At 36.3% G+C, this 19,203-nt stretch overlaps 1 protein-coding gene across 4 annotated transcripts; it reads left to right on the top strand.

Annotated features, from left to right (window-relative positions):
* Positions 1–349: 349 nt before the first annotated feature.
* Positions 350–12,738, top strand: LOC140952729 (uncharacterized). 4 transcript variants are annotated; one of them, XM_073402169.1, is made up of 9 exons: positions 350–449; positions 3,740–3,896; positions 4,598–4,621; positions 7,458–7,496; positions 8,904–8,930; positions 9,127–9,228; positions 9,655–9,690; positions 12,003–12,029; positions 12,464–12,738. In XM_073402169.1, exons 2-9 carry the CDS (start codon positions 3,845–3,847, stop codon positions 12,559–12,561), a joined length of 405 nt encoding a protein of 134 aa, XP_073258270.1. In that variant the 5' UTR covers positions 350–449; positions 3,740–3,844; the 3' UTR covers positions 12,562–12,738. The 4 variants fall into 4 exon arrangements, with proteins under 4 accessions (XP_073258270.1, XP_073258272.1, XP_073258271.1 ...); XM_073402171.1 differs by lacking the exon at positions 7,458–7,496; XM_073402170.1 differs by lacking the exon at positions 8,904–8,930.
* Positions 12,739–19,203: the final 6,465 nt, after the last annotated feature.

Raw genomic sequence — 19,203 nt, 5'->3', positions numbered from 1 at the left:
GCAACTCAACGGCGACCCCTGGTCTTTCAATAATTTGACTGATTCATACGAGAGAATTATACGCTTACCATTTAGTGACAACTCCGATCTACTTTCATTGGGAATCAGTTATTCATTGTAGCATGCAGAAAAAAGAAGTGAATTTACTACAGATATGAATCTTACTTTCATTACCTGTACATATTTAGTGGGTTTCGGTTCCTGCCGCCAGAATTGATTAAGACCGTAGTTATCAAAGACACTTAAGATAAATTAAGACCTTGCAGGGAATCGTGTCATTTTTACGCCTGCGTGTCAGCCAAATGTTTATCTGCAATCGCCTGACATAATTAAGTTTCCATTGAATAAAAGTCGAACGTAAACGAAATGCTGTCAGTGGCCTGCTTAAAACCGAGACAGAAAAATTGCATTCGCAGTCACTGAGTGGATATATGACATTTTGGTAAACGGTATGTATACACCTGAAATCAATACCCTCGTCACTAAGCTACTGAAAAGATATACAAGGAATTACATAAAGGTTTAATAGTTTTTATATGCACACCGAAGGTTCTAAGTTACTTTTTAAATTTCGCTAGTTATATTCATAGACTCATGAATAGATAATGTTACCAATAAGGGGCTTTTCAGAAGACCTTTGCTTTTAATGATTCGCCACAAGAATTTTCGCGAGGTCAATATTCAAAGGCATAAATCTTAAAAAGTGCTTACCAATTGAGGGATTGAAGCTCACTGAACTTGATTAAAAATATTTGTTTTACAGCAATCATTTTAACTGGAACGCCTATACCAAACAAAATTCCCGCAGATACAACGCATATGGAAATACGTTTTACAAACTATATTAATGCGTTTTGCATTTCAAGTTAAAAGCAACAACCTTCATGTTGACAAAAGACACCGTTTTCGATTTTTGGTCGCTAACGATGAAGATCATGAAAAGACAATGTTTTAAGGCAATAAAGTAACTACACAAATTTTAAGACGTACGGACGCAAATTCAAATTTAACTGTGTATTACGATGTCTGTTAATGGCACTTGCATACAAGAATAGAAAGGAAGACAAAGTTTTCAAAATCACAAAACCAAGTCTTTGAAATTCAAGCAAAACAAAACAAATTGATTTAAAGTCATGTCCAATATTGCATAACAATAAGTAAAAGGCAACCTTTGCGCAGTTGGTTTTTTTTTTGTAGATCGTCGGCGTTAAAAAATATATATGCTTTTATATTCAAGGGATGAAAAACAACTATGACGGTTTACCACAACGATATAAAATCCTTATTTGCTTCAATTTTCGTGAATATTTGTTAGGATGTTTAGCAAACAGAACTTTGTACTTTCGTTTCCAGAAAACAACTCTAACTAATAGTTTCGTTAATTATTTATGAGAAATGGTCCCTAAATTAAGATTCCTGTTCAAATTCGGAAGAGAGGTTTTCTTTCCCGTTAATTTTTTTCTGATGGAAAACCAATACAATGTGCTTAATATATATCACCCAAATACTGCGTTTATTTGCCAGAAATTAGAACATTTTTAAGCAAAACAAAGAAGGCACATTTACGGGTAAACTAAGTATACCATTCTTGGAATCTTCTTACGAGGTGTTAATTTTCTTACGTGTTATCCAGTCTCGTCAGATATTCTTTGAGATTTCTTAACTTAATCAACGTCTTTTCCGAAGGAATTGAATACACAAAGTAAATGCAAAACGCATTCAAAGCTGTAATAGAAATGAAGAAAGTTTCCCTCAACATCACATTAAAGGGACGAAGGGGTTACCGATTCAATTCGCTAAGCTGTTTAATGCACCTGCGTTTCACTTTGCAATTCACAAAAGAATTGTTTAGCTACAACAACTCGGTTTATTTTCGTCCCAAACAAAACATTACTTTTAGTTGTTTGTCTTCTATGATTGTTTTCCTGAGTAAAAGCCAGGTTAGTCTGAAAACTGAAGTTCCTTGATCGCCCTTATGACTTTGAAAATAGCATTCTGTCATTTAAACTGGAACTCAGATTGTCCGTTAGTTCCAGAAGGCAGAAATTCATTTCAACGGCCTAACTAGAGTTCTAATTCACTTTGCACCGATTCTTACCAAGAATTTTTACTAAAGATGGAAAAAAAAGTGACTTTTAGCCATTCTACATCTCTCAATTATTTTGAAAGTTTTCATACATAAAAATTCGCTAATGAAAATTTAAGTTCTAATAAACTTCCAAAGTTTGTTAAACAGTGCCTATATGTTATTTTTTCAAACAATTTTGATTTCAATGTTTTGATTTAAGTCTAGTTTTGATAACTCTGAATAATAGAACTAACAAAACGAGTATTTCTTTACTTTGGAATAGAAAAATAACACAAACTTTTCTTTTTCAACGTTTCATTTGAAACCACAACGTCATATGATATGGTCAAATGAGCGCCATTGGAAAAGTTCAGAATTTGAATGAAAAATCTCATTTAGATGTTCCATCAAAAGTTATTAAGCGCTTGAATAATATAAACCTTATTTAATGATAGGATTTATTCAAGGCTGCTACACATAAAGAGAGTTTTATATCAGAACATTGCAGCGTTTGTTATTGTTTATGGACAAGTACACGTCTAGTTTGTTTAGATGAACTCATAATATGGTTTTCTTTTCACTGCAAAGTCACCCATGGTTTGCCTTCCTATTATTCTATTCAGTTACCTCTTTGACATCTACCGACGCGTGTAAATGAAATAAAGTTATTAATTCCATCTTATACAGTGCAATTTAAAGACTCTGTAAAAGTGCACCAGTACCAAAGCTAACATAATGGGCATAACCTTGCTCGCCAATTGCCCAGTTTGGCATTTTAGGTGAAATTTCCGCTAAGGTTTAATAAAACGCTTGCCGAACTGGTAGATAACACAAATCGTTGCCTTAAATTTCATTGTTTTGCCTTTACGTGGTTCTTTGTTGGTTTGAATTCGGAAGATTCTGGCGCCCGTCGACTGGTTCATTTAATTAAGTCTACGAAAATAGCGCGAAACAGTTAATCAACAGGACAAAAGGTCGAATCAAGGAGAACTATGGAACTTCGTGAAATTTTAATAAGTTTCCAGTGGGGTGGTGATTGTGCATGGTTCATAATCCGAAAAAGATGTTGCCTGTGTTGTGCTTATATAAGGCGCGAATATATAATAAATATCAGGTTAAGCCAAAGTTATGATGGCGTTGGATGCTAAACAAGTAAAACTGACAAATCAAACAATCCGCTGCAATCAATCGGCAGCCGTTTCAAGGGTTTAGCTGAGGTTATCAATGAACCTTTTATCTCTGCTTCTCTATCTCAAATTTTTATATCCAAACCAATGACTTGAATATCAAACGCTGTCAAAATTACAAACGACTAGACTAAAGCTCTAGTAACAATAGCCGCGTCCAGCCCACGTTCAAATCATTAATAAAAACCATAAATTTTTGAAGACACTCAAGACTCTATCTAATGGAAAAAACCAAAGAATGGATTTAAAATTAAGGGAAATAAATTCACTTCCTCCGAGCTTTTAACGTTACACAATAGGACCCCCCGAGCATCGTGAGAAGAGATCCAAATGCCTCAGCGGTTGTCCCACAAAAGGAATCGGAGATGAAAAAAGAAAATTAATACTATTTTGAAACCTGGGGTCACTTTGCAACTAATTTCCTTAACCACACTAAAAGGAGAGTGCCTCCATTCACACATCATATATTTGTTTGCAATCCTAGCTCTGATAAAACATTATAAAGGCAGACTGACAGATTGACCGCACCACAAAAGCCAAAGGAACGCAGCCAGTGTACAACTCAAGAAATAACTTTAGACTTTTCATCATGGACAAGTTTGTCTCCTTACTGATTTTTGCTGCATTCCTGGGACTCACATGTAAGTTTCCAGAGACTTTTCTTCTTCTTTTTAAGCTACTTCCATTTCCCTATCTACATTCCCTATATTTCCCTTCTCGAGTCACTTCCAGTGTTTCAAATGTGTCCAAAAATTTCATTTAAAGCTTTCTTCATCTTGAAGTGATCAATCCCAGAATGATAAAAAAACCGTTTGAATTTCCCTCTAAAAAATTGCATAAAATTGAATTAGTCGTGACTAGAAACCACATTTATCAAGGGGCACTAATTACGTGATGTTTCGAGGATTCTAAATCTTTGGGTTTTACCTATCTTCCATGCCAGAATCAGCTTATAGATGCGAGAAAATCCTCATTTAAACGAAAAAAGACATCAACGCAAAAAGGAGAGTGATTAAAATCTAAATCACTTTATCGTGATTTGCATCCGTTCTGCCCAGGATCTTAATTTTTTTTTATCTTTTCTGAAATGTAATTTGTGGTGGCCACTGATATGTGTCAACGTGTTTTCAAACTAATGAAATATTAGAAAAAGAATGGCAAATTGTGGAGGACTTTCATATTCCGAAACCAAAACCTCCTCTTACAAAAATGAAAACATAAAGAAAAAAACTAAGCAACTGGCCATCAAGCTACAGGGCACTGCATATAACGGGGTAAATGGTTTAGAATTACAACGATATTTTCTTCATGTTAGAATCATTGTATTTTGGATAATTTTCAGGTTCATTTCCAAGCAAAGAACAAGGTATGGTTTTTGTTAACAAGAAGTATAAAAGTAAAGCAATTACTACCAGACAGGTTGAATTTCCTAAATTTTCTTTGACAAACAACTATACTTGTTTCAAAAATAATTTAACCAAGACCACCTTAACAGTCTTATCAGCCAGTATAATTTTTCAAATAAATTTACGAAAAGAATATAAACTGGGTAATCGAATGAATATGGCTTATCTTACCAGTAAAATAATAAGGAAAAATTGAATTTCAGCGTAAGTTACACGATAATGTGGTGTAAATTTATTTAATTTTCTATTCGTAGAAAGGAAAAACGATATAAAATGCACTTTCATGCTTACGGCAACTAGTTAGTTTTATCATCTTCTGTAAGAAGCGAGCCATTATTTCTGAGTTGATTACAGTTAGAGTGACTATTCAAGGTTTGTAGTAATTCACACAGATGGACGACACCATTAACAAACAATGTCAACTTTTTTTGTTTTCTTTGTAATCACCAAACTCAAAATCAAAATTCTGTTTAAGGTTTTGGTTGCAAAGGTGTAAGGAATTTTAGTTACAAATGCACGCACTATCTCTATTTTCAATACATCTTTACGGCTCAGATTACTATTCTCACTTTGTTGACTCAACGTAATTAAACGTACATAAACTGTCAAATTCGGTTTGGAAAATGAAATATGAGCAATAAAGATGAAAATAAAACCTTGCAGTACATTACAGTAAAACATAAAACTTCTTAAATTTTAAAGAAAGCTTCATTCATAGTGCAATATAACCGATGCACGCTGTAAGTTATTTCTTGTGCCTGTCATTTAAATTTCCTAATTAAGACAACTTACTATTTGACAGAAATTTTTTGTAATATTGCCTCTCTTATCAGTGTGAAACTAAAATTACTTCTGCAAAGAGAAATAATTTTTTTTCGGTAATCTAATAGCTTTTAATTAAACTCATAATCTTTACATCAGAATAAATCCAATTTGTTTTTTATATATCTATCACTTAGCCAAGTTTTTTCTTTTTTTAATCAAAACGAAAGTCCACTATTTTTTGGGTACTGGTACCGTAGCTTTTTAAAAGACAAATAAAGGTAAAGGCAGTGCATAGACTGACGATAAAAAAAGCATTTCAAAAACGATCTTTACCGGCGCACACAATTCAGGGTTGCTTCATACAAAGCTATTTTTCTGAGTGCTCCAAGCCATAAAACAGTAGACTTCATTAAAAAAGGAAAAAAAAACAATATCCGGTGTCTCTGTTCAGTGAAAAGTAAAGTTTGAAATAGTTTTAAATAATGTATTTTTTCAGCCGAGTTTTCATTACTTTTAAAGTAGAATGAAAGGTACGTGGCGGCAGACTTTTGGAAGAAAACAAAAGCCCCAATATACACAAAATACATTAGAATACAACTTATTTCACATATCTCAGTTTCTTCATCTTACTTTTTTTTTTTTCAAAAAAGGAGCTCTGTAATAAAAACAAAACTGGAAAGAGGAAGGAAATACCTAGGGCCCAAATAAACCGACTCTGGATAGTGTATTTTTATAACTTTTGTGTAGTACTCATTCAAAACCAAATGCAAAAACACACATACAGCAATAACGCTAACGTAAAGCGGGAAAATAACACTGGTAAAGCGTAAAAAAGCTTAACCAAAAAAATAAATACATAAATATATCAGCAGTAAAACATGGACATGAAGACATCTCCACATTAAAATATACGAGAAGATACCAACGGACACTTGAAAAGCCAAGGAATGTGAAAGGTCACAGTCACTTACTAAGATGGTTCACTCTATACGTCAAATTGCATAAAAATTAAAAGGTGCATTCGAATTTAACAATCCACATTTTTTTAAACGCTTCATTTCGTTCATGGCAACATTATTTATAGGTTTTCACTATCAGGTTTTCATATTTATTTGTAAATATCCTTCATATTTTGCCATTTGATTCTTATTTAAAGTCCACCAAGTATTGTTTATCCATTGATATAGTGCTAGGAAAGAAATATTTTGTCATTAAATTTCGCGCAACGCCGGTTAAATAAAATATACAAAAACACTGAGTCATAGTAACAAGAATATAAGAATGGATGTCCACCCTAATCAAAGTAGTTTGTTAATGCTAAAACCTAGACGTTAAAAATGATTTATTGTAATTTACGTATTTACCGTATTCTGAATCTTCTGAAGAACGAACAGACTTGTAAATATCTATTTCCCCAGAAAAAAGACTTCAGTCGTTGACACCCATCCAGCCAGAGTTATTCACTTTTTAATGGGTTTGGTATACTAAAGAGACATTTACTTTTCCTCAAAATAATTCTTTTTAAGACAAAACATAGTCTCTTTTGTCTACGTTCAGAGGGGTTTATCCCATCTTTCGCGACGGTGGATTGAAGACGGTCTTAATCCCAAATATTCTGCATACCAAAAAAGTCACGTTCAAGCTTCACAGAAATGATCTACATATGAGGGACGTAATTACAGGTTTATATTAATGCCGCCAACATGCACTATATTCATGATTTGATTTAAAGATAATTTACAACTTATTTAAAAAGGCAATGTGGCTTAAAAAAAGATCTACGAAGATGCCTAACTCCTTTCTTGATAAACAACGTTCATCTGGTAAGGAACCCCAGCAAGCAGTTTCAACTTACTACCAACTAATAACTTGCCAATATTGGCCTAACCTGTAACTCTTTATCACCGACAATAAAATTACGACTAAAGGCCAGCCCCTAACCGTTATGTTCTAAACTTGTTGACTGCATAAGGTATAAACAACTATTACTAACAGCTAACGATAATTTAACATTTCTAAAATGTTCCTCAGACGCGAGAGAAAATGAATGGATGCGGGAAACAGCAAAACGTTAGTAGCAAACGTTTCTTGTTATTTACTACTAAGTGTCTGATAGCAAAATACTCAAAAGTGTTTCAAATGAATCTTTATGAATTTTATCAGTCTTCTTCGACAGACAACAAGTATATGACTAAAATTAATGTTATTTTGCTACTTGAAAGAGAAAAGGAAGCTGGCCCTGAAAGAAACTATTCAATATAAATTTCTTTTCATGTTCATTTCTCTTTTTATTCTTTTCGAAAAACAGAACATTTATTTTTCTGAAAATTCTAGTTAAGGTGAAAACAAAACCAAATAAATATTTAAAGAAGAGAATGATGTCACAAGTTTGTTTGGTTATTTCTGGTAAAAGAAAACTTTTTGGGGAAATACAAAGCAAGAACATCCAGGTGAAGGTATGAACTCTAGGGGACTACTCAAAGAAGTCTTGTATTGGGAGGCTCCGGCCCAAGGTCCAACCCCCTTACCCTTTTATATACCACTTTTGATACGTACTTAGTTTAGAACTTTCCATCCCTTTTAACTGCTATAAATTCAGTCTTTAAAATATGAATAAACCACTAAACCAGAACGTTTTCCCGACTCTTTCACAGCCATAAAATGCAGCCCTTCTGGCTCTTTTTAGGACCGAAATGACAGATTTCCCTTCCCTTTCATGTACCTCAAGTAGTAAAATCCCTACCCCTTCATATATACTTGAAGCCTTAAAAATGTACCCCTTTTGAGTGGAGCCTCCCCAGATAAGCCATTATAGGGAGTACCCCTGGGGTATGAACCAGGTAATAATTGTGTGCACAGTGACCTGGCCTTTGAATAGAAGCGAAACAAGTGGTGACCTTGTTTCCTTATTAACCTTTCTGTTTTTACCTTGGGTACCAGAGATTTTTTCTCGCATGTGACGAGGAGCTTCGTCAGCCTTCGGCCGAAGACACGAGTGGCAAAGCCCCAAGAAAAAATGTGTGGTACCCAGGGTAAAAACAGAAAGGTTTATAAGGAAACAAGGTCACCTCTTTTCGCACGGGGCACTTTTTAAGACTTGACCGAAACTGGAAACCGCGCATGAAAAGTCTCTGGCATCCAGGGTATTCTGTTTTTAATGTAAATGATAATGTTCATGGGCTTGTTAGCTCAAGCACAAATTGGACAAAAAAGCAGGAAGGTTTTAAGAAAAAAGTTTCCAGCCTCACTCTATTTAAAGGCTAGGAATTGAGCACACATGAAAATTACACAGAAGACAACTACACACAAAAATTTATACCTATCAGTCTATCAGCCAGAGAGAGTCAGTTATTTGAGCAAGTGTAAGTACTTTCTGGTCTGGTCGGTCCTAAGTTACTTTTATTTTTATTCCTCTCAATATAAAGTAGTACTTTGCTTATCAATATTAACAAAGTCTTATTTGATTTTAACTTGCAGAAATTGATTCTGAAGATGATGACCTTGGTAAAAAAAAATATCATTTTATTACTCTCTTAATTCCATTCTTTTTTTCTTTTTTTTCACTTCTCATTCTTTTCCATCTCCTTTCCCTTTCTTCCTTTTTGCCCATTCTTTCATCCTTTATACGATAGAAAAGTAATCATAATAATGAACTAAACTTACTGATCATTTCTTGCCACCCTTACATTTTTTCTGCTAGAAACCAGAAGTAAAGTACTATGCCCAGAACTTGGCCTGCTGGAACACTATCACGTGAATTTGGGGGCAAGTCACATCCCTTGTTCACAAGTAACCAGGAAACGTAAGCACAGTATTGCAGATATTATGAAATTAGACCCTAACAAGGCTAACGCCACAGTTTTATTTAATACTCTACTATCCCCTGACTGCGACAATGCGGTAGTTCCTAAAAAAGAGGGACAAATATCCTTCCCTATTGGTCTGTTTACAATAAAATGCAGAATGGCATTCAATCACACTTGTTTCCTTAGTTTGAGTTTATTGAATTGCCACAAATCTTATCACGTAATACATGAACACAAAACCTAGTGGGAAGAAGCCAAAAGGAATTTACTGATCATTTAGCTAGTTGGCTCCCTGTAATAGCTAATTGATTAATTAATGCACTAATTTTTTATGGATGAACTTCCCCCTTTCCCTGTTCCCCCTAATTTTGATGATGAGTTGCCTCACTAACAGAATTCCATTTTTTTGTTATTTTTAACAGGTGCCGCCAACTTAATACAAGAGTTTAAAAAGAGAGGTAAGTTGCAAAAAAACTCTACAGTCTCCCATATCTCAATGGTTTGGATATCCCATGATACCTCATGAGTTTGGCCCTCTTGAAAGCATTTCATTTTTTTCCTTTTTTAGTATTTCCACAAAGCTGGTGGATGTATGTTTAGGACAAAATCCTTGTTGAACACTTTTTCTTTGATTCAACTTTGATAGAACAACTTGACTCAAGGGTCCATAATTTGAGTTAAGTATAACAACTGCACGTCAACGATGAAAAAATTTTGGTCTGTTGACAAAACCTTGATCAGACTAGATTAGATCAAACTCTATAACCCTATCCCTAATCTTTTATCATTTAATGAATGGGTTGATCCAGGCTTATCCAGTTCAGGTTTTGTTGACTCCTAATCCCACTTCATGCAAGGAACAACATGTTTTGCCCAAGCGAGGCGAAGTCTCTATGACTAAAATAGCTCACCTTTGATCTTTCTCGAACACGATCTGTCTTTTGTTTTACGGCTATATTTATTGCACTCTCAGTTTTTCTGAAATCTTATTCTGCATACAAGTTTGATAAAAAGTTGCATTGCCAATAAACCCCTTTACGATTGTGAGGGCATGCTGGGTAATCAGGACAAGATGGTGGAAAAATCAAAAGTTTGCATGAGAATATAAAGTCATTTAATTCTTGCTACTTGAATATATTATATTTTGTCACTTTCCCTTTGAAAATGTAACTAATGAGCTTAAAGAAACTACACACTAAATCTGGAGTGCATAGCAGTCCTTTGTTGATTTTTAGAAAACCTGAGTTCATCCATACATTTTCTGTAATCTGACGACACAAAATTACAGATACAGCATGGAAGACATCAAATTTTCTAAAAAGCGACAAAGGACTGCTGTACACTCCCCACTTAGTGTTTAGTTTCTTTAAGTTCATTAGTTAAAGTTTGAAAAGAGCAAGTGACGAATGTATTCAATTAGGAAGAAATAGTTGACTATGAATTCCCATACAAACTTTTGAATTCCCCGCCATCTTGTCCTGATTACCTAGCATGCTCACACAACCGTAAAGGGGTCTCTAAGGGTCATCGTAATGCGAGCACTTTCAAGCACTAGTTAAATTAAATTTATAGTGGAATTATGATCGATAGCAGTGCTGCGAATTAATATAAAAATATCTTCAGAACCGGTCGCTTTTGAGGCGCGCGGTTTTAATGCTTATTGTTAATATGATAAATATGTAATAAAGGGTCTAACTAAGTTTATTGATCCGCCAAAGCTTCCTTGGAACGATCGTTATGTGTAAAAGCTACCCAAAAGACAAGTTCACCCCCGGAAAGGACATTGCCTTCCTGTACATAAATATATGAAATAAAACGTGTTGTACTGACCGTTTTCTTAGCCTTTAAACTTCACCGACCTCAGGATTCGGTTGTAACAAACATGAAACTTCTCCGCCAATCCTCGAAGGCACCGGTTGTGGAGAATCGCGAGCCGCCATTTTGGAATACGCTTGGGAACCTGGCTTTTGATCCGTGAGTGTGAAATTGGCGGGAAGCGACGGGAAGCTCGAGTGGCGGAATAAATAATCGAAGGCAGACGCTTTTTGGATACACACATCTATCACATTTGTATTTGTGATTAGAAATATTATATACAATCCCTCCTCCGAGTGACCTCGTCCTTAAATTCATTAGCAGGGCTGTAGCCGCTGGTTGTCGTTGCTGTCAGTCTACGGCTACAGCCCCGCTCTCAGTTGCGTTAAGTATGATCAGCTTTATTTGTAGATTTATGCTCGCACAAAGAAGTTGGGGTTCAAAGATGAATTATCGAAAAAGAATAACATAAATTTTATCTTTAATGGGATAATGTACTTTAGAAGAAGGAATAATGGGATAAACATTTCCTTTCTTCTAGCATGTTCTTGGCGCTCAGAAACCGGCTGGTGACGGCCCACTCTCCACTATCTAAATGCCTGGGACGGGTTTTATTTTTCCAGAATAAGTCAACTTTTTAAAGTACAATAATGATTTTTTTCTCCACTGTGATATGGCAATAATGAAATTTTCGAGCCTGAATTGGAATTCGCGATTTACCGTGATCTCCCATAATACGCCGTCTTCCGACGTCTTGCCCACAAGATTTTGCCCAAACATTGTCCTTAATTTCGCTTGGGACGACTGTAATACCCAGGAGAAAAAAAATGTCATGCAAAATTTTGAGGGGCAAACAAGGTGAATCAAGGGACTGAGAGGAAAAGGGTGAATAAATGATAAATAAACTGCTAATTTTGGAATCACACGAAACATAATTTCCTCCTTTTTTTTACAGAATTAGAATACGAGAGGTCTGAAATAGGTAAGATCCATTTGGTTAATCGAAATTTAGAAGATTCAACATTTGACTTATCGCCAAAGTACAACTGAATTTTAAAAATTTCAAACTTTTCGATGTCAAAACTATTATATAAGTTCATTTCTAACATATTTCCGTATCGGTCACGACACCTTATCAGTTAATGTTGTCTTTGTTATGTCACGATCACGTGAGCTGTTTTCCTTTTGGAGGGTTTCTGTTTTCTCATGGACATGATTAAAAGGCCACACTTTAAAGTCCTTTAAGAAATTTCTTCCAACACAGCTGAGTCTTCATTCAAAAGTAAGTGGAAAGAATAAAATGACGTGAACACAAAACTAAAAAAGGAAATTTATATTTCAGTAAAATTAAGATTTCCACATTTCAATACTGTTCTACTGATTTTTATTTTTACTTTTGTTTCATTTCTTTTACAGAGCGTAGAGGAGCTGCCTGCTGCAGCCCAGGCTGTGACTGGCTTCTGGGCTACTTGGAAATTGATAGTTCAGTGGTGAAATGTCTCGATCGTAAATGAACATTGAGTTTTCTTTTCATAAAATATTAAATGAGATCAATACGTACTGGAAAAAATAGGAGGTTTGTCGCGTACTGTTAATTCCGCACAATAAGACTTGAGGAAAATCGTCTTAGAGTAACTGTTTCATTGTACAAAGCTATCACTTGGAAGTGAATTAAACTATACCACATTAAATGCTCGTCTCATGTTAGCTGTTAGCTGGTTAAATAAGAAGGTTTGGGCGAGAAGAGGTAAATTGGGTGGCCCAAGTTAGATAGGAATACTTACCAGTTAGGTTTTAGGACACTAATGACCAAAATATCATATCCTCAAAATATCCTAGTATTGTGGGTATTTCAATCATGTATACAAAAAAATACTTTCTTAAGGTTCCATGTATTTGAGAAAGTACTTATTAACAACACTCTTTTGTGTCCTTAGGCTCCCGTAAAGGAGACGGGACAGCCAATGAGATGGTGGCCATGAGATTATTATTCTGGCCACGCCTCAGTGTGTGGCCAATCCATGTTCATTTTTTCCATCTAATCTCATCCATCGATCACTGGTCTATCTGCCTCCGGCCAAGGCTCTTCATTTAGGATTCTTCTGCGCCACCTAATAAGCAGGAACCTCCCCAGGACTTTTTAATGAAAACTAGTCTCTTAGTTTCAGCCCTAGACGAAATGAGCAAAGCTTTCAAATTTGCCCCAAAGACTCTCACCTTGCTTCTAGTTGTCAGTGACGTAAACCACAATATCAATTTCAGCATCAAAAAGCAGCTGCCTCGCCTTCCCAATGTGTGTCTGGTATGTCCTCCTCGGTCTCCTTTCTAACTTATAATACTCCCAGTGGCGGATTCCAGACCTTCAGGTAAGGGGAAGGCCCGGTCATTCAGACCCTGAGATAAGAGGGGGAAGGCGGTCTCAAAAAACTTTTTTTTCGCCCCTTCGGGCCTCAGTTTGGTCCAAAACAAAGGGGGAGCCGGCCCCCCAGGCCCCTCCCCTAAATTTGCTAGTGACTCCTCAAGTTATTCCCCCACTTCCTCAATCTGCTCTCCTGCAATCATTACACTACCACTCTGTTTGGTAGCAGCACACATCACCTTTGTCTTTGTTGCATCCAACTTCAGGTAAAACGTTACGCACTGTTCCGGTTTCTCCAAACCCCGTGTCCAGGTTTGTTGTCCCTCATATCATATATCCCGTAGTACAATAGAGCCAGGTCAAAATTACATCGTGAGGGACCAATGGATATCGCGCCTCCTTAAAAAAGCTGTCTTTATGACCCAGTCCAGATCAGGGACCAGAAACAGCAAGGATGACAGCAGGCAGCCTTGTCTTACCCCCGTCCTCATGCTGCTCAACGTGGTGGTCTTCTGACCATTATATACCATCCGCTAGGTGACTATAAATAGTAATGGTGACTGGGCAGGTATTCCATAGTACCGCAACAGCAGCCAGAAAACCTCTCTGATGACGATGTCAAAGGCCTTTAAGTATATTGATTGAGTCCTGAAATTCCCCTTTTTCATCAGCGACTACGTGAAATGCTATATTTTATACTTCATTTTGAGCCACGATTACCTCTTTAAATAAAATTTCTCAGTGAAGATAATAGTTTTTTACCATCTATAAAACAAGGACACCCACACTTATTTTTAATTATTTGTCATTTTAGTGGTTATTTACTACAAACAAGAAAAATATGACGAGCTATGTCATAGTTAGTCACGCAAGGTGAAGTAGCTTTTGTTTAAGATGTTAATGCATATTTCTACAAACGTTTCCTTGTCGGAGAAAATGATATTCCATGGTTTGTAGCTATATAGTAGCCCATTGATTTTTGTTTCTATTTCAAAGCAGAAAAATCTTTGGCTCCACAGGTGTTTTGACAATCTTGCAGCTTCTCAAAGTTGTTCCTATTCCCCTCGCACCCACCATAGATAAACTCCTTGCACTTGCCATCACGTTGATCGAAAAAAAACCTCGGGATGTAAGCCATGCAGTGACCAGGATCAGCGTCTTGATTGCAGAAATCGGGCCGTGCTTTCACATAATCTGTATTAATAATGGGGAATTAAAGGGTCCAAAAAAGGTTAAAATAAAGCAACTGAAATAGTGAGTGGGTTTTCCTTACTTTTTTGACCGGGATATGGCAGCTGGGTTTAGGCCGCGCTTTCTTGCCCCTTGATATGGATTTAATAAAAACTTCAAAAGGGAGACAGGGGAAGTTATTGGCGAAAAATAGGCTATGAAAATGGCGATTTGTCCAGGAATTTTATCGTGGCGCGCCAATTTTTCTGGCACATTACCTCTTGCAGGGTTATTTTTCGGGACAAGGCTCTCAAGTTCTTCTTGAAATTTCTTTCAGCCGATAAGACGTCCCTAGATCTCCAAGGACAAAGGTGCGCAGCCTTTTTCCCCGAAATTGTTTTCCTCATGTCTTTACAAGCAAAATGTAAAGACGATGTATCAGATAAAATACAGCGGCCCCTTTACGATATTTTTTTTCTGGATCTGTATAATTAGGTACGCTATATTATTGATCAAGCAAGAGTTGAATCACAATTCTAGCTACTTTCATCCGTATTCTATGTTCTTGTTTAATACATCTCCTTCCGGCTGAAACAGAAATTACGTCATCCTGGTCTCTTAAAACTGTTTTGTTGCATTAAAATGAACTGAAGTAGCTAGTGCCACACGGCGGGCGGCTAAAGCTATGACAGTATTATACTTGACCGAGCGCCGACTCGATGAAGGAAATTATGGTAATTGCATATACTTGATCAAATTTTCGGTCCAAACTTTGGGTTCAAAAACATCGGACTTACCGGAAGCGAAGTTCAAGAGAAATATCACCAACAGTGGGTCGACTAGAAGCCTCATTTGTCTTCTGCAATGCCCCTTTTTGATAGACTTGAAGAAGCGTGATTACTTTGAAAGCGCAAGCGCTAATTTAGAAATAGACCATTTAAAGGCTTCGTCCAACCGACGGAAACAAAAACACAGCTGACCAGGTGAAAGAGTTGAATACATCAAAAATCAACGGCAAAGAATACGCCTAATGATTGTTCAGAGAAGCCAAGAGTTAAGAAGTACAGCTATGTATAGATCTTTTAGGAAAGTGACTCCGGGAGAGGCCAAGATGGGCCTAAATGATACCAGCTCTATCAGCATTGCTTGCTTTGTTCCGCAAGCAAAGATTTTGTTTTGGCCATTGACCATTGTTCGGTCAATAAGGTGGCAGAAGTATTGGCCTTGTTCTGTCTTTTGTGAAATTACTGTCCTCGACTTCACCTTGCTCCATATAAAAAAAATGCAAAAATACCACCTTCACCGAACAAGCTTGGTTTCATCTTTCGTGAACCAGAGCTAGTTCGTCAGATGGGAAGAAACGGTGCGACGGAAGCCGAGTTTTTTCCTAATTCATTAATCATTCCTGTGACTAATGCTCTCCCGCCAACTTTGACGTTAAAACCGACAGAGTGTAATGAGCTTTCTTCAAAAAAAACGCCTCGGTTCCCACAGTTCTTTAAGCTATTCCCGAGCCGACCGATTGCTCCTGGGTCTACGAGGATGGCTTGGTCAATTTCATACAATGTTCAAACAATTTTGGGGATGACTCTATCAAAATAACAAACAAAAAATCCAAAACTAACAAACATTTCAGATTTACTTGAGATTGAAAATACTATTTTGCAACGCTTTAAGGTTTTTTAAAAACTGAATAACAAGACCGTCCGAACAAACCATGGCCCGCTTACGTAGCGAGACTGAGTTACGATCTTGAATGTCCTAGCACTTTCGTAGTAAAACAAGTGTACATGTAGTAAATGGTCTTTTTACCCTGAAGATGACTCAATTGTTCGAAAAGGTTTGATTTGAAATTTTTTAAAACCTTTTAGCCTTAAACTAGCATCTTTAATTTCAATTTTTTTAAAACTGTGAACAAAAGACTTAAAAAAGTATTAAGGAGCTTTAAAGATAACCACTTATTTGGCCTCAACACGAACGGTACGTCAGCCTTTGTTTTCAAGTAGCAAATACAACCTGCAATTACTCTCTTAGTCCTGTTTTTTTTTTTTTTTTTTTTTTTGATGCATGAATCAGTACTAAAAATTCATTGAATTGTAATAGTTTAAAACAAAGAAAACAAAACGAGGCACAAATTCGCTATTAAACAAAGAACGAGAAAAAATACTGATAAATACGTAGTCCGCAATCAGTGAACTTAAAAGCTGTCATTGATCGAGTTTTCTCTGCTTTTACTCTGAATTTGCATTAAAAATCTTATGTTTGACTACCAAAGGTTACTAACCGTATCCATAGTAACCGGGATTCTCGACAAAGATCTAGTGTCAATGTATTAAGCACGAAAGAACAAACTGGGGACATTACTGATTTTTACCTCTCCTATTGGAGATGGGACCGACATTTTACGTAGTCATCTGAGCCACGGAAAGGTCTAGCCGTTTGCAGAGCAAAGGCAGCAAATTCATTTCTCAGTTATTTCAAGACCCTGAGTATTGGTCCGGCGCGGGGTGAATTGGAGCCCACTACTTCCAGCTTCAAAAATAAGAATGTGGAATTCAAGTGATAGTCTTGCTATTTATGACTGGATGGGCAGGATTAGGTAGAAGCATAAGGGAGCTTTAGTAAAGACGACAGTGACGGTAGCGAAAACGTCATAAAGGCAATAGGTTTATTGAGCAAAAGTACAACTTTGCACGAGCATCATGCTTTTTTGTACATTTCTTTGCCATCACTGCACCACTACGACGTGAAAATACCTCATTTCACGTTTTATGGAGGACGTAAACAAGCAACTACGAATTTTTCTTTGCCTTTCTAAACTGGTGTACGGTCCCCAAGAAACCAACTCGAGGAAATTCGCCTATATTTGACATTTTCAGCAATTTGGAATGAACACGGAAAAATTTGAAAAAACGCGACATTCATTTTAATAGCGACGTTTTCTCTGCCGTCGCCGTCGGGGAGCGAGGCCTCCGGCCGGTCTTGAGCCGTTCTTCGAAACAGGCCGTTTTGACAGGAAAGATAATGTACTTCTGGTCTTTTGTTCGTTCTAAAGTAAAACATGGAGTTTTTCTTTAAGTTATAAATGTTTCGGTGTTAAAAATAGATTCGAAAGGGAAGGGTATCGAGACTCTTAAAGAAACTGCGTACCCCTTCGGCTTGTGTCATGAGTGGTATTTCAATTAAGTGTTTCAGTATAAAGTACCGATTGCTATTTCTCTTTTGTTTGTTTTTGTTTCATTATTCCTCTTTTTTGTGTATTCTTTTAGAGATCATCTATGAATTCCGAAAAGCTAACAGCCGCTCATAAGTTAGAAAGAGCCTCACTGTTCAGTAACAGGTGATGAAAGAAAAACTAGGAGAAGTTTCTGAGCCTAAAAAGTCGAAAGATCGAGAAAAATCTCTATAATGTCAACCTTTTAAATAAACGTATTTACCTAAATACTTACTGTACTTCCTTAGCTTTTGTACAAACTAGGCCCCTTTTATAATAGCTACAGATCTGTCATTTCAAATAAACTTTCCTCCTTCCCAATCACTGCGCACTGTAACTTATAATCAGTATCTGCAATATTTCGCTGTTCAACTTATCAGTCTAAAAATCATGTATTGATTAAAAGATCACGTCTGAGTTGGTGGAGAATGGAAAAAACGGTGAACTGAAAATCATATTTTTTTCTTTTATTTTTCGGAAAGTCATAACTCTTTAATGGGTTTTACTGGGACGGAATTGACTTAAAATTCGAATAACAGCGAGAGCGTGCTGTTTTTATCAGCGACATCACAGGGAAAAATTACCGGCTTATATTTTTTTCAGGACGAAGACTTTGCGTAATGGGATGATTTACGGTCCATATTGGAGATCATTTGGGGTACTGTACAGATCCGGGTTGTACCCAGTCTCCCCTTCAGCCCTAACGCCTTGGATTTACTTTTCTCATACTGTGAATGATTTTGGTTATGGATTACAAAAGAGGACCTTTTTTTCGGCTAAAAAAAAGAATCTCCCTTGTTTTTTTTCTCAACTTAATATTTCACACACATATGTAAAAACCAAAAGCAATCGTGTCGCGTTAAACAAAAACTCACTAACAATATATATAATTTGAATTAGCTAGGAACTAAAAAACAAGTATATTTATCTTTTTGAAGAGTTTGATTGCCACAGATAACTAATAACTGGTTTCACATTTCAGTGGCAGAACAATTGCACGTTTTGATTTTCTCGAGTCATAATGTGCAAAATCTTGCCACACTTTAGTAAGGTGGTGTGGAATCAAACCATTAGAAGTTTATGGTCAGTTTTCTGTCTTCAGAGAAAAAACGTAGCAGCAACAGTTACATTTATTAAAGCGTGCGAAAACGTTGCGTGTCGAAAGTGTCGAATGATTAGTCAAAGGTTGGCCTCATTTATCTATTTTGATGAAAATGCGATATTTAAAGCAAGGAAAGGAAACTGAATCCCAGGTTATACTGTCGGATATTATGTATGAGTTTTATCAACCATACACTAAGTCGAATTAAAAACTACCTAAAAACTGTCATTCATTTGCCCTGCGGCGTTCTTTGCTTTAGATATCGCTTTACTTTAAATTTGAGAATAAAATGACTCGAAACACAAGGTTGA

The sequence above is a fragment of the Porites lutea genome, chromosome 11, assembly GCF_958299795.1.
Source record: "Porites lutea chromosome 11, jaPorLute2.1, whole genome shotgun sequence".
In the NCBI taxonomy this organism is placed as follows: domain Eukaryota; kingdom Metazoa; phylum Cnidaria; class Anthozoa; order Scleractinia; family Poritidae; genus Porites; species Porites lutea.
Note: the sequence above shows the minus strand (reverse complement) of the source record. Positions and strands in the feature narration are given on the sequence as shown.

Coding starts and splice junctions, on each gene's coding strand:
- LOC140952729 (XM_073402169.1), top strand. CDS start 3,845: ATGGACAAGTTTGTCTCCTTACTGATTTTTGCTGCATTCCTGGGACTC. Junction 4,622..7,457: donor ATTTCCAAGCAAAGAACAAG/GTATGGTTTTTG, acceptor AATGTTCCTCAG/ACGCGAGAGAAAATGAATGG. Junction 8,931..9,126: donor TTCTGAAGATGATGACCTTG/GTAAAAAAAAAT, acceptor TTTTTCTGCTAG/AAACCAGAAGTAAAGTACTA.